The 15,979-nt window shown below is 44.4% G+C and overlaps 1 protein-coding gene across 1 annotated transcript in view; it reads left to right on the plus strand.

Annotated features, from left to right (window-relative positions):
- The first annotated feature begins 1,747 nt into the window (after positions 1-1,747).
- Positions 1,748-15,979, plus strand: part of EZH2 (enhancer of zeste 2 polycomb repressive complex 2 subunit) — an 84,198-nt gene continuing 69,966 nt past the window's right edge. The window contains exons 1-2 of the mRNA XM_074945267.1: positions 1,748-1,803; positions 3,791-3,856. Of these exons, the coding sequence (XP_074801368.1) occupies positions 3,819-3,856 (38 nt within the window). The 5' untranslated portion in view covers positions 1,748-1,803; positions 3,791-3,818. The remainder of the gene's footprint in view (positions 1,804-3,790; positions 3,857-15,979) is intronic.

Below are 15,979 nucleotides of genomic sequence, written 5' to 3' on the forward strand. Positions count from 1 at the left end.
CCTTTTGTAGTGGTAAACACCCATTTTTTCATGCTTTGTGTGTATAAAAAGATCTTCTATACTTTCCACAGTATGCATCCGATGAAGTGAGCTGTAGCTCACGAAAGCTTATGCTCAAATAAATTGGTTAGTCTCTAAGGTGCCACAAGTCCTCCTTTTCTTTTTGTGAATACAGACTAACACGGCTGTTACTCTGAAACAAAGAAAGGGGTGACATGGTCAAAGTGCCAAGCTAGGAACATGATCTTCACAGCAGCATTTTGAATTGATATGAATGAGGCAAGTTTGTATTTGTCAAGAGAAGAAATATTGCAGTAATTGAGATGAGAGTCGATGAGAGCCTGGACAAGAATTTTAATTATAGTTCTTTATTATTTGATTATCATAATACCTAGGGTCCCCAGTCATGGGCCAGACCCTATTGTGCTAGGCACTGTATGCACACAGAACAAAAAGACAGTCCCTTCCCCAAAGTTCTTATGTGGATGGATTGGAAAGGTTGTATCTTAGAGATGTGATGCAGAAAGAATCAGCTAGATTTAAACATAGCTTGGATGTGAGGATCTAGAGAGGGCAAGTTAAGGCTGACGACCAGATTAGGAGTTGAGTGATGGGGAAGATAGCGGCGTTGCTAGGGGTTGGAAGTTGCTAGGGGTTGGCAATAGGGTGAGAGAGGATATAATTAAAAACACATGATCAAGCAGTGAGGTGGACTATACATCTTGCTGCTGCTATGATTTTTGTGATGTTTTGTTAACATGTGAGGAGAGGACTTGGTGGGCTGTGGTTCACAGGCATAGAGCACCACATGGAAGAAGGTGCGGGCAGAACCTGCAGAAGACAGAAAGGGGTGGTTATCTATATGGCTTAGGTGAAGGACAGAGCAGAGATGACTGGGGGGTAAGGGGCCCGTCTACACTAGGCAGATTTTTGATCAGCCTGGCTATTTCCACACCCACTAGAGGCATGGCACAGGTGCAGTTTTGGGTGGCCTGGCCCATTTTTACAGAAGCCAGTTGCTTCTGGACGCTGGCTCAGTCACGGCAGGTCCGGCTGCTTTCCAGGGAGCTACAGGGCGGCTCCACAATTGGTTTAGCTGAGCTGGTCTGGGAACTGGTTCAGCGAAGCCAAGGTCAGAGGCGGGGCTGGGATCGATGCAGGGCGGAGCGGGTCAAGGTCCGGACTGCCCGCCTGGGAGTGGGAAGCAACAGGCAGCGGGGAGGGACGTGAGCTGCTGAGCTCCCCGCGCCTCCCTCCCGCGCGCGCAGAAGCATGACAGTTAAAACCGTTACAGCTCCCACTTTCGAACTGATTCAAACTCTCAGCAGCGCCGGAACGGGGCTGCCCCTCCCTTCCCGGGCTCCGCGAGCGCTTCCTCTCTCAGCAACCCCCAGTCTCCCCACCCGCAGCTAATGCGGGCTTCCAGGCTCTCCCTCCCGGCGCGCCCCAATTCCCTCTCCCCGGGGGGCCGAGGGGCGCGCAAGGCTTGAGAGAGGGGCACGAAACTCGCCATCCCCCCGAGCCAGCGCGAGAACAAAGAGAGCTCCTCCAGCCCCCCTCCCCCCTGCACGTGGGGAGCGAACTCCCCGCCCCCGGCACCGCCTCTAGCCGCTGCTGATTGGCTCAGGCGGCCCCTTCACGTCCGTCCAATCGGGGCGGTGCTTGGTTCTCTCCAATGAGCGCGATGCCGATTGGGCCGCCGGGTTTGGCGCTCGGTCCGGGAGGGTGAATCCGGCGGCCAGAGGCAGAGAGGAGCGGAGAGGGGACCCGGAGGCGGCAGCACCACCGGCGGGGGTTGGGGGGGTGAGTGAGAGAGCGAGCCAGCGAGTGACCGGCACCGCGCGGGCGGGACCCGGGAGTGGCTATTATAACCGGCGCCCTTGATACCGCGGCGGGAGGCGTGGGGGGCCCAGCCGCGAGGGAACTCACCCCGCCCCGGAGGAGGGGGTGGCGGCGGGCGCCGCGGGGGGAGCGTCCGGCGGCGGGACACGCTCTGCCGGCCGGTGACAGCTGGAGAGAGACACGGAGCGTGAAGCGCCCTTTGTCTAAGTTGGCTCTGCCCACCCTGGCGGAGGGGTCCCCCCCACCCCCCGGACCGACCCGGCTGAGACAAAGGCGGGACTGGAGCCGCGGGCTTGGGACCGCTTTGAACCCCTAACCAGGGCGGGCGCATGGGGGGCAAGTCTGTTGTTCTCCTCCTTAAAGCTCCCCATTGATTTCAGGCTAGTTGCGGGTGCAGGGGCAGTTTGACTGAGGGGACTCTTCCCTCCCCCCTCCCTTCAGTCCCCCTCAAAAGGGGAACGAGGTTTTAATTCGCCTGATTGAAACACGCCGCAAAATCCTTCGTTCCCAGAGGAGGCGACGGAGAGAAAATAAAATTAACCTCCCCAAACGAGGGGGCCTCCCTGCTACGGGGAGAGGTTTGGGCACTGGAGCAGGTCTGCTTCAGTCTCATGTGCTCTTAGATAGTCTCCCGGAAGCTGATGTTCAACGCGGGGGCCGTTGAGCTGTCTTCTGGGTTGTTCCTTCTTTTGCTGTTTCACACGAGTTGCTGCTTTTGATTCTCCCCTTTCCTCCCCCCTTCTCTTTGTAACTGAAAATCCCGAATGCAGGGAGGATGTTAAATGCAAAGGCAGTGGGGTGGTATTACTGGCAAACCTGCCCGAAGGCAGCTCGAGAGAACTTCCGAATTTCTAAGGACAGCAGTGGGTCCCTGTCCTCCACAGCATTGCATGGCATTTCGCAAGCCCAGATAGGCAGGGGACTGTGGTTCTAGAACAAAGTGTGTTGAACACGAGGCATGCTCTTACTAAAAGCATGGTTTGTATTGAGTCATTTTGGTAGGTGTAAGGGGGTGGTGTTGGAGAGAGCTGCCTTTTTATTAAAATTGTAAGAGCAAAAGAGTGACTGGTAAATATGACAAAGTAAGATTGTTGCTGTGATCTGGTATTATTTTGAAGTGTTTGATATTAGCAGTTGCCTGCAGTGATTCAGAAATTATTGGGAGTGAGAAGGAGAAAAGAAGCTTGTAGGTGTGTTTATGTAAGTTAATTTGGGTTTTGTTCCTGTGACTTTTCTTTCCTAGTTCTGGAATACCATCCACATTGTTCTGGGGTGGGAACAATACAATATGGAGCTAGGTGTCAGAGTGGTAGCCGTGTTAGTCTGTATCAGCAAAAATAAGGAGGAGTCCTTGTGGCACCTTAGAGACTAACAAATTTATTTGGGCATAAGCTTTCATGCGTTAGAACCCACTTCATCAGATGCATAAAGTGACGATACAGGAGCAGGTATAAATACATGAAAGGATGGGGGTTGCTTTACCAAGTGTGAGATCAGTCTAAGGAGGTAAATCAATTAACAGCAGGATAGCAAGGGAGACAAAATAATTTTTGAAGTGGTAAGAGAGTGGCCCATTACAGACAGTTGTCAAGAAGGTGTGAGTAACAGGAGGGAGACATTAGTATTGGGGAAATTAAGTTTAGGTTTTGTAATGACTAGAGTTGGGAGTTGAGATCTCTCTTCCCTTCTGTCTCAGAAATGAAAACGTTGGAAGACTTCATTTTATATTTGGATTTTGATAATACATCTTTTGTGTCACTCCACTGAATGGAGTTGTATGCAGATGTAGAGCTATACAAATGTACAAGGATCAAAAATATGTAGTGGGAATTCTAGTGAATTTCTAAACTGGGATTTCCATATCGATTTCTAGGGTGTAACACTTTCTAGAGTCTGAATGTAATTTGTAAGAGTTAATTAAAAGGCCACTCTTTCTGTTTATCCCAAGTGTCCATATCAAATTGGGAGCCTCTGGAATGTTTATTTGTGGTAACCAGAAAGCATGTTGTGAAGGGTGAGTACTTGTATGCATTGTACTGTAAGTACTTTCAATTTGGTCTGTTACAATTTGAATACTCAAGACCTGCTGATACCTCATGAGCAACCCTGCAATATAGCACACTTGTTTTTTTCTTGCAGTATTTTAGTGTGGAATCTTGCATGTAAATAGGCTATTTTAATAAAAAGTTCAGCTGTTCTCTGTGTGCTTTTTAAATCTTTCACCTAAAGAGACGATCCTCTACTGCTTAGTTGTTGTGAAGATGATTGTCGCATCAAATAAGGGTTGTATCTTTAAAGAATAAGACAAATTCTTAAGAAACATAAATCCTATTTTTACAAAAATGTCCCTAGTAATTAAAGGGCAGTGATGGAAGTTTCCACTTAAACTTGTTTTTTTAAAGCTTTCCATGAGGTGTCAACAATTGTCGTCTTATAATGACTCCATATTCAAGATCCTAGTTTTGGTTAATAGAAATCTGCAGGATTTGGGTTTGTCATAGGGATGTTAAAATATAGCTATACTCCAAAAAGTGACTTTATGGAATTCCACTTTATCACTGACTTGCAAATCAAATTTGCTCAGTTTATCTAATCTATTTAATCTATCTAAACTCAGCACTGTAAACTGAGGCTGGGAACTTGAAGGTAAAGCTGTTTTCTTTTCTGCCTCTCCTTAGAACTACTAAAGACTTCAGCTGGAATTTAGTTAGCAATGTTGAGAATAGAAACCAGTTCTCTCTGATAACATTACAGAGCGAAGAGGACTGAAATATAGTGCCCATTACATCATTACACTTAGGCAGTGTATATTCTAGGATTTAAAGGTTCTGACTATTGTGTTCTAATTCTTTGTCATAGACAAGGCAGTGTAGACTTCAGCAACAGTAGAGTTTGAAAACGTGTTAAACCTTTAAATCCTAGTCTAGACAAATTACTGTAAATACTCAGGAAGTAGATCTCTTGATTTTGAAGGGTTGCCATATTTAGTGTGTGGTGTCAGATCCTAAGATTTAATTTGCAAACATCTGAAGCATTTAGTCTTTCTGGTTGTGAAGATAACCTTCAGTGTGAAAAACAATGTTCTTAAGTCATCATCTAGCCAGACAAACACAGGTGTTAAAGTGAACAAAATTAGGCTTCAAAGTTAACAATTTCCAAGCTGATTGTACTTGTCTAGTGTGGCTGGGCATATATTGACTTTCCAACATGTCAAAAAGTGCCTGCGCCGCTTCCCGCAGCCCCCATTGGCCTGGAGTGGCGAACTGCTGCCAGTGGGAGCTGCGATCGACTGAACATGCGGACAAACTGGCCCGGTCCGCCAGGGGGCTTACCCTGGCGGGCTGCATGCCAAAGGTTGCAGATCCCTGAGCTAAGTTATAAGTCTTGAACGTTATTGTTTGTATTATGGTAGCAGCTAGGAGCCCTAGTGATAGACCAGGACCTTATTGTGCTAGGCACTGTACAAACCCTGTTCCAGAGAGCTTACAGTCTATAAAATATTTGATATTTCAGTCGGTAAATTTAAAAACTAGGGAAATAATTTTTTTTATTATTATTAGATACTGCTGCATTCCCATGGTGCAATTAAAGCATTATTGTGGATTTTTTTAATAAGAATTGTTGCAGTAGTAGTAAAGAGGATAACTTTAATAGAGGTTTGCTTGCATGATACATAAATAGCATCATGGGACACTTCACAGCCAATTATCTATGCAAATAAAAGAAAATAGTAGGTTACAGGTAGCATTTATAGATGTTATGACTCTTATAGATAAAATGATTGAACATGAGGCAATAAATAGGCAAGAAGGATTTGAAAAGATGGAGTCTGCTAGGCTTTCTTTACAAAACGTTTTTACCTGCCCAGGCAAAAATTTGTTTACCAGCTCTTATAAGGATGGAACGGGCAAAGTGAGTGTTTAGGTAAGCTCATTTTTGAAGGGCCTCATTAGGCACCAGGGCAGCGTCTGCACTAGAAAACGGAACCGTTGTTAATTAAAACAGTAGGACAGAACCTGTTTAAACATGTGTTTCAGTGTGTCCATAGTAGCCACTCTGATTCAGATTCTGATGAGTTACAGTTTTGCCCTATATCCACACTACCAGTGTTCTAAACAGTTTCATACGCAGTGTGACTGTCCCAGAGGTCCTGGGATAGCTTCCAGAAGTAGTGAATTCTGGGAGATTTTGAAAGTCCCATCAGTTTGCTGTGGTAGAGTCATGGAGGGATTGTTTAAGCAATTTGTGCTTTTGCCAGCAACCTCTATTCCCCGTCCCACTAAACTAATGGTGGTTAGACTTGTTGACAGCAAGCCTAATCCAGATGGTATTTGGGATCCTTGTACATGGGTTTTGAACAGTTATAAAACACTTTGCATCCACACACACAAGTGTTCTAGGAGGACAAAATTGTGAGTTATTCTAATGGTGTCAGGGTCCAAGAGATAATTCCAAATAGTGGGGTGGGGGAGGGGAGAGGAAAAGGAGCAGGGGACATGACAGTAGAAGTAGGATTTACTACCAACTTTGGAGAGAGATGCAAGGAGGGAAAAAAACCTGATGTGATAAGTGTTGAATGGATGCAAGAATAGAAAGATGGAGGGGAAGGCAAATTCATGGAAGAATTTGAAGACATTGGCCACAATTTAGCATGTGTTAAGCATGCATTCATTTTAAGTAGATGTGTAAGTGTTTTGCTGACTCAGGTTTTAAGAGGGGAAACTATACTAGATTCTGAAATAGATATTATGTCTGCTTTCGTGGACAGCTACTGAAGATTTGAGATGAGGGCAATGTATTCCTGTGAATGGTTTAAGATGAACTGCTACACTTGAGGCATACTTTAATTTGGACAGTTAAGACTAGAAAAGAGAGAACTGTTGGGATCTAGGCAAGAGGAGCTGAAGCTGTGATTTACATTGCTGTGTAGATGTAGCCTAAGGGCTTGGCTACACTTACGAGTTAGAGCTCATTAAAGCAGCCCCGGGTGCCCTAGCCCACTACCCATCCACACTGGCAAGGCACATAGAGCGGTCTGACTCCACGGTACTCCATCTTGGTGAGAAGATTAACGCTTGGTGCACCTTGGCTGAAACACTCGGGCATCAGTGTGAACGAGGTGTTGCATTACTGTGCTCTGATCAGCCTCCAGAAATGTCCCATAATCCCCTTAAGTCAAGTGGCCACTCTTCTCATTGTTTTGAACTTGCTGTAGGAATGCGGATATGCCCCTTGAAAGCTCTGTTTCTGACAGCCGGCATGCTTATCTGCTCTGAGACAAAGCAACCATTACTGTGGAATGCTGTGTGCGGGGGGAGGGGAGGAGGGGTCGGCTGTCTGAATTTACAAGACCGCATGCTGACATGCTCTCAGCCCCCCAAAAACCCACTCTCTCCATCCCCCACATACATACAGCACACTCCCTGTCACCCCCCTCCCCGCATTTGAAAAGCACGTTGCAGTCACTTGCATGCTGGGATAGCTACCACAGTGCACTGCTTTCTGTTGCCGTTGCAAGAGCTGCTAATGTGGCCACGCCAGTGCGCTTGAAGCTGTCAGTGCAGACAGATTGCAGTGCTTTTCCCCACTGCACTCTCCGAAGGCTGGTTTAACTCAAAGCGCTCTACATCTGTAAGTGTAGCCATGCCCTAAGCTTTGACTTGAGCCCGGGCTCAAGCCAAACCCCCCTTCGGTCCACACACCAATTTGTTAACCTAGGGATTGAACCTAGGGTTCAAGCCCGTGTTAAGCTTGGACCTAGGGTTTGAGCCCTATTGCTTTCCTGTGTGCACACAACACCAGCTTGACTCAGATCCCAGAAGTCTTCCAGATGTGTCCCAGAGTTCCTTGGGGCCAGGGTGGATTTGATTTAAATCACTAATCAGGAAGACTCGATTTAATCATGGATTTCTACATAAAAGTGCATTCTTGTTGGTTGTTATAACCTTAATACATATTCTTCACAACTCAGATGTAGGTTTCATTTTTAGAAGGTACACACTATACATTTTTAAACAGTGATTTATTTTGAAAACTTTTCAGATCAGTTTTACGGCTATATCAGAACATGAATGATTGATTATTTTATTTACCAAAGGTAATTGAAGCAGATATTTATGAAGTCATTGGGAGATGAACTATCGCCAATTCAACAGGTTAATCTTTAATATTTGGAGGATTTTCTTGCCGTCCTGTTTTAGGAGGAGAACATCACCAGACAGACATTTAAATTGTTTTATTTAACTAAAACAACAACATTATGTATTCTGGATTTTTTCTTCAACAGAAAATGTATAATATTTTAACAAAACAAGCATTGAAGTTCTGAACTTAGTTAAACATTCAAGTTTTTTAAAATCAGGTTTGTTTTTGTTAAACAAAAATTAAATAGACTATGTCAGCCAGGTCAACGTGAGAAACTTAAAATATTGGCTTCTGCAGCGGACTCAGTCATCTTTACCTTCGTTTTCCTGTTTGTTCATAATTTGGAAAAAGAAAAACAAGCTTTCCTGCTTTTTCATGTCCCGAACGATTTCTCAATTTGGAATAAATTAGTCCAAAGGAAGAAAGTATTCTTTTTACAACAACAGAAGAAGTTACTGCTGTTAAGTGAGATTTTCACTTCAGCAGACTCTGAATCCAAGTGCTTAAGTGACTTCCACCAGTTCACTGGTGTGACTTTCTTTAAAACATCATCAGCAAACATATATTTCATGAATGGTTCACCCTTAGCTCTGAAGTTTATTATAGTTGGTATTATGGAAGGATGATTGCTGGATGTCCGTGTCATAGCCAACTCCTCTTCTTCAGCAGTTAAGGTTTGACCCTGGTAATGAGTATTGAGAATATTTGCAAGAAAATGAACTGGAGATAGTGCTAGTCCCATTTGTTTTTTTTAATGCTTGTAATTTAACTCTGTCATTGGAAGTAAGTGAGATCTTAAAAAGAGATATATGCAAATTTCAACAGCGTCAGCAATAAAACAGCTATTTCCCTGCATTTTGTTCAAGGCTACAGAATAGGCTTGAGGGTACTCAGCATGTGTTCAGCATTTCTCTTAAGCCCAGTGTTGGGAACTTTGGCTTTGACAGAGCCATCTAGTTTTTCACAATTTTGTTCACAAACTGTCATCAGATTAGGCCAGTTCTTGATACAGTACTTAAAACAGTCCACTACTGAGTTCCATCTTACGTTTTGCGGGAGAGTTAGCTTGGTTCCTCCCACTTTTTTGAGAGCAGCTGCTGCAAAGTGGTTGTTACAAAAGTATTTTGCAATCTCAGCAACATTAGCCTTTCTTTCTGGAACACTGAAGTCTTTTTGGCTAGGAGGTGTATCAATTGAGCACTGCAACCGTATGTTATTAGCTTGGAACTCTCTTCTAAATAATTTCTTCTCATCTTGGATACATTTGCAGCATTGTCTGTGACCAAGCTGCGTACTAGACATTTGAATTTTTTTTCAGTTTGTTATAGCTTTTACTGCTACTTCTTATAAGTATTCTGCAGTGTGTCCATTTTCTGATGTATCAGTTGTTTCTGTAAGGAAGACATTCCCTTCTTCTGTTGTCACACAAGCACATACAACAGGATCATTGTGGACATTGCTCCACCCATGAAGACTCAGGTTAACAATTTTACCCTGTAGACCTTGCACACTGCTCAGTTTCTCTTCCATACCCTTTATCCAGCAATTTACCTGCGACATCTGCTCTGTTGGGTGGACTGTATCCTGGTCTTAATGACTGAACCATGTTAATGAAGTGTGGGTTCTCAGTCATACGGAAAGGAGAGTTTGTTGCATAAACAAACTGGGCAACTTTTTCATCAATTTCCTCTTTTTGTAATCTTGCTGGTTCTTATCACAAACTTATCTATGGTTGTTTCTGGATGATGGAGATTTTTTTTTTTCTTTTTGCTTCAGGTGATATACTGTGGCTATGTGACACACATGATCTGACTGAAACACTATCATTGGCAGATAACTCGGAAACTATAGAAAATGATGGTGATCTTAAAGGTGGATATCTTCAGAATCTTGCCTGTTGAGGATGGTTTCTCCTAAACAAAATAAGTCAATGCAGTTATTTAAATATTATGTCCATACTGCTCATTTAGTATTACTCATTGCATTCACTGACACTCAGTACTACTTTAAAGGTGAAATTGTAAAAGGAAGATCTGCCTATTTCAGCTATTTATTTTTTATCACAACTGCATCTAAAATTATAGTACCATAAAGTAACAACTATATTTTTTGCTCAAACCTGAGAATTCAAGAATAGTCCAGAAGGAAGACAGGTAGTCCTTAAGAAAGAAGTATAAAATAAAAAAGTTTACCAACCTGAAGATCCTGCATGTTCAGACATGTTCCTTTCATCGTCTTCAACACAGCTTCCTCCTGAGAAGCAACACTTCTCATGATGTTGTTTCATTGGGGCAACCAGGCTTTGCATTTCTTTGTTGCACTGTTGCATTTTGCACGCATGCCTGTCTTACCCACAGGTAGAGGAACTTCATTAAAATATTCCAAAACTGGGTCTCTTTTCTTAAACATTACATGAATGTATTGTCTCCTACTCTAGAATAAGAATTTATAATCCCTATTCCATGATATATCTTTGAGCTATAATGTGTCTTAATTAAAACTATCTTTTGATAGGTTTTTTCCTCAAAAACATTTTATCAAAATCAGATTTAAATAAAAAAAATCCATTTATTTATTTATTTTTTAAAATATCATTGATTTTTATACACCTTGCTTGGGGCAATTTCCTTAGTCTTCTCTATGCGGACAATCTGTGGTGCAGTCTATTGCAAACAGAAGTCACACCTCCCTTTGCAAATGGCAGCAGCTCAGGTTAGCGTTAATGCATTGTCTGCTGAACACCAGTCTGCAAGCACACTGTCAGAGAGCCTGCAGGGTCTCAAAGAAGATGGATCAGAAGAAGCTTTTTGCAAAGAGAGCTGCCTCTTGGTCACAAGATTTTGGTGCAAGGAGCAGAGCGGGGACTAAGCGGCTGGCCTACAGGGAAGTGGAGTGGCAGAGCTCCTGGTTCAGCACAGCTGGAGGAGGATGGCCCACAACACCTCAGCCACTCCTCCTCCCTTCAGGGAAGCCACTTGGTCCCTGCTCTGCTCTTTGGGGCCCCCCTGCTCTCCCTGGGTTTGCTTGTGCAGGGATGCCTGGGCGGCATGTAGAAGCCAGTCCCAACTCCCCGCAGCCTCTTGCAGCGGTGGCGACTCTGGCTCCTTGCTGCCGTGCAGAGCTTGGTCAGAGCAGGAAGCAAAGCTGACAGGGAGGATGTGGCTTCCAGCTGCCAGAATGTTGGGGGTCATCCCTGAGCTGGAAGCTCTGCCACTTCCCCTCCCCTCCCTGTCGGGCAGTCACTTCATCCTGCGCTGCTGTCTGTCCCTTGCTCCCAAGCCCCTCCCCTCCCCTCCCCAGGGCTGTGTGTGCAGTGGTGCGTGGCAGCATGCAGTATGAGGGTGGTGAATTGGAGCCGGAGCCAGACCCAAACCTTCCCCACCGCCTTCCAAGAATCCCTTATCCATGCCTCCTGGAGTGTGGCGGAGGCAGGGATAATGGATTGGGGGAGGGTCTGGTGCACACTGCACTCCAGACTCTGGTGTTGCACTTCACCACTCCACATCAGGCAGCAGCCTGACTGAGGGGTGTGTGCGTTTTTCTTCTAAAACCTACATTTTATGTCAAACTTCATAACAGACAAATAAATAACCAACCAAACAAAAACACCTCAGTTGAACATCCATTTTAAGAATTTCAATGTTTCATTTTAATAGTTTGACAGACCTGGAGACATATGTTCTAATTATCCTCAGAACAGGTGCACATGGATATTTTCTTACCAGTATAACTCCACCTGGAGGTGGAGAGCCCAATTCTCAGGTTAGATGGTAGTTCAATATAAAACCTTCTGAAACTGCAGTCATTCTACTGAGACAACCACCAAAGGAGCTAATTATGCAGTTTATGTACTTGTATTCCTTATGGGCTCCTGAGTCCCATCAATAGCACCATCACAGTTAGGAAACAGGATGGGCAGTAGAATTTTCGCACAGTGCAACACATTAATAGGCCTAGAGTGTTGACACTTTAGGGGAGGAGGTTGCTGGGCACTTTGGGGTAGTGTTACTTTGGCTTGGGTCTGTACACTGCAGTATGGATGCCAGAGCCCAAGATTCGAGCGTGGGTCAGAAAATCCTTAACCAACATTTAATGCAGTGTAGACGCTCAAGCCCATGATTCCCTGACACAGGTCAATTGACTTGAGTCCTATTAAATCTAGGTTTATATTGTTGTGTAGACATACCCTAAGTCAGTGGGCCGCCAAACTTTTCCCCTCATCCCATTCCCCCCCTCCCCAGCTGTAATAGAATGTGTCGGTGCCTCCCTAGGCTGGGAGCGGAGCCGGGGGCGGGGCCGGAGCAGGCAGGACTGGGTCGTGCTCCCTCTCCACCCCCTCGTGGGATTGGCCTGGGCCCCACTGCACCCCCTTGGACATTTCTCCATGCCCCCATAGGGGGGCATGCCCCACAGTTTGGGAACCACTGCCCTAAGTGTTTCTGTAAAGTATTGAAGGAGTGGCTGGTGCCAGTCACAGACCTAGGTACTAGGGATGTAAAAGGTTAACTGGTAAGCATTAGGAAAATGCATGTTGGGGAAAGCATATTGGGGACATCTAATGGTAGGTGTGTCAAGTGCTAGTCGTAAAAAAACAAATCTTTACTTTAGAGAGCAAGCTGTCCATGAAATTGCTGAGTGATTAAGTAATATGAACTTTTTATAGTGAGCTTCTCCCATACAGTATTATGGATGCACTTATGTCAGATTAAGTAGTTCTCCCTGTGCAAGGGAAAACTGCAAAAGTGGGAAATAACAGACTTGTATAGGAGGAACTCATCTCCCTATATTACTGGTCTTTTACTTATAATACATTAAACTTTATAGATCTGCATTTATGAGACAAAAGTTCCTTGTTCATCCCACACATGTAAACTGACTAGTCTTGTATACCATACAACATTATATATCTTTCTCTCTAAATGGTAAAATCAGTGGTGCGTCTAAGGTTACAAGTTTGACTGGAGTCCGTACTGAAACCTATTCTAATACAGTTCATGCTGTAAATTCTGTAGATAAGAATTTTTCAATTTATTTTATTAAATTTATGTAATCTGTCTAATGAAGTATTAATTGCTTAGGAAAGTGAGATACCAATACTTAGAGCAGTTTATTTAGGTGTATAAATTAATCTGACTGGGGGAGAATATACTGCCATTTTATTGCAGCCAAATAAGGACGTGTCAGATATGGACTTGACAAAGTCATTGAAATGTAGAAATACTTCGCAATTTCAATTTTTCTTCAAGTGCTTGTTCATGTACATTCCAATGTATGTGGGTGCTTGCCCTGAGTACTGCTGCCGGAAAGTTTTTTCCCTCAGTGGTATCCATCGGGTCAGCTCTGGTGCCCCTTGGAGTTGCACCCTTGTAGCGTCGGTATAGAGGGCCCTGCTGTCTCTTCAGTTTCGTCTTACTGCCTGTGATGGTTGCTGGAACTTCTGTTTGTCTTTGCGTTTGTGAAAGTACTCTCCTCAGAGGACTTTCCTGTACCATAAAACACAGAGACCAGAGACTTAAATATCTCCTTATAGAGGTGGCTCTCTGTCCCCCCTCAGAGTTGAGCCTCACCGACTGAGCATTTCTACCTCAGTGAGAAGTGCACCGGCTTCTCAGAGAGGCAGTGCAGCTCGGCCTCTCTGGCATCAAGGAAAGACTCTGTCCATGTCCCAGGACTCTTGGCACTGCCAGGGTTCTCTGGAGGAGGTTTATACCTCAATGGGACGCACAACACTGCTTCCAGTCAGTGGTGCTGAAGAAAAAGCAAAGGAAAATGGACTTTAGGGTAGCCCTTGAACCCTTTAAGCTGTGGAGCTGAGTCTGTCTGCTCTGAAAAGAGAGACGTGCCCTCAAAAGGGAGGTCCTGGATGGTCTACTGTACTTCGTATGGGAGGCCCGAGGTCTGCAACCGTGAGCTTCTCCTCATGACGACAGCCGAACCCATTGTCCGTGCAGCAGAATCCGCCCCGTCCAACGCCGCTTGGAGGGATGCTTTCACAACTGGTTTACCTTTCTTGACCAGAGCTGAAAACTTGGCCCTGGATTCCTGTGGCAGCAATTCCTTGAACTTGGTCACTGTTCCCCAAGAATTAAAATAATAGTGGCTGTTGGTTGATGATCTGGAGTTGGAGACCCCTGGTGGAGTAGACCTTCCTACCAAACAGATGTAGTCTCCCATTCAAGCCCTTAGCAATATGCTCTCTACTCTACTCGTCCTGGAAGGTAGCCTTCCTGGTGGCCATCACCTTGGCCAGAAGGGTCTCGGAGATTAGGGCCCTTACTTCAGAACCTCCATACACTATTTTCTTCAAGGGGAGGGTCCAAATGCGCCCTCGCCCAGCATTCCTCCCAAACGTAGAGGAATTCCACAATAACCATGCTTCTACCCAGAGCCGCATGCCAATAGGCAAGAACAGAGGCTTCATTCACAAGATGTTAGGCAAGTGCTGGCGTTCTACATAGAAAGGACTAAATCGTTTAGGAAAATTATTCAGCTTTTCGTGGCGGTGGCAGACAGGATGAAAGGTCTCCCAGTCTCAACCCAGAGAATTTCTTTGTGGATCACTTCTTGTGTATTACACAAGGGCACAAGCGTCTTCAGCTGCATTAATGACCCAGGTTCCCATCCAGGATCTCTGTAGAGAGGCAGCATCATCTTCAGCCCACACTTTTGCAACTCGCTTTGCTATCACTCAGCAGGCCAGAGACAATGCTGGATTTGGCAGAGCAGTGCTGCAGTCTGCTTGTTGTTGAACTTCAAATCGCCCTCCTATTTGGGGGTCACCTACATTGGAATGGACGTGAGCAAACACTTGAAAAAGAAAAAAGAGTTACAAACCTTCCCTAACTGCTGCTGTTCAAGGTGTGTTGCTCATATCTATTCCATAACCCACCCTCCTACTCCTCTGTCAGATTTAGCTTGCAAGAAGGAACTGAAGGGATGGTGGGTTGGCAGGGCCCTGTATACCGGTGCTATGAGGGCACGACTCTAGGGGGCACCAGAGCCGACCTGAGGGATACCACTGACGGAAAAACTTTCTGGCAGCAGTGCTTGGGGTGAGCACACACCTACATTGGAATGGACACAAGCAACAATTCTCTAAGAACAACAGTTACTGAAGGTTACTAACCATTTTTTTTATTTGGCTTTTTTTAAGAGACATCATGCTTATTTAACATGTGAAATTATCTGATGCATTATTTTTTGTAAATATGTGACTGAGGTGGCACAAGGTACTGTCTGCAGTCAGACCCTTTAAAGGATATTGTGACTTTTTAAAATCTGCACAGTAATAAGTCATTAAAGCTTTTGTAAAACCAGAAGCAGATGAGTTGATTATTCTCCTTTATATGTTTACATCTTCATTTACAACCTAGGCCCCTTGCTCTATCAATTCCACTTCTATTGCCTTTATTTCCTTCTCCCATTATGTCTCTCCTATGCTTGGAACAATTTCTATATACCATGCAGTCTCCCTCTTCAAAATGTACATCTTTTCATAATCTTCAATTCCACTGTCAAAAATATTCGATATAACTTAAAGAAACAAAATTGTACTTTCAGAGACAAGCAATCTCAATCTTAATTTGTATAAGCATTCCATTCCATATGTCTTATCTAAGAGGGGGGAGGGCATGATCTAGGAACCTTTACATGAGAAATTCTTAGTCACGTGAGTAGTCTTGACTTCATGGGGGACTATTTTTTATGAAAGATTGCATTATCCTTGGGATTGGGACCTTGTCTGTTATTTGTTTAAAGCTCTGTGCATGCTTTTTGGTACCATACACAAATCTTACATTTGATTGTAAGCCTGAATTTCAAAATTGCTTTCAAGAGATTGAATGCTTAAAGTTGTTATATCCCCTAGGTTCTATGGTGCAGTTTAAAATTATTTTTTCTAGTTTGTTCTGTGTGGTAATTTCCTCCAGTTGTACTTTTGATATATTTGGCTGGTGCACATTACTAGTAGTGTTAGAGTAGGACAAAATTTACA

Source organism: Natator depressus, chromosome 2 (genome assembly GCF_965152275.1).
Source record: "Natator depressus isolate rNatDep1 chromosome 2, rNatDep2.hap1, whole genome shotgun sequence".
In the NCBI taxonomy this organism is placed as follows: domain Eukaryota; kingdom Metazoa; phylum Chordata; order Testudines; family Cheloniidae; genus Natator; species Natator depressus.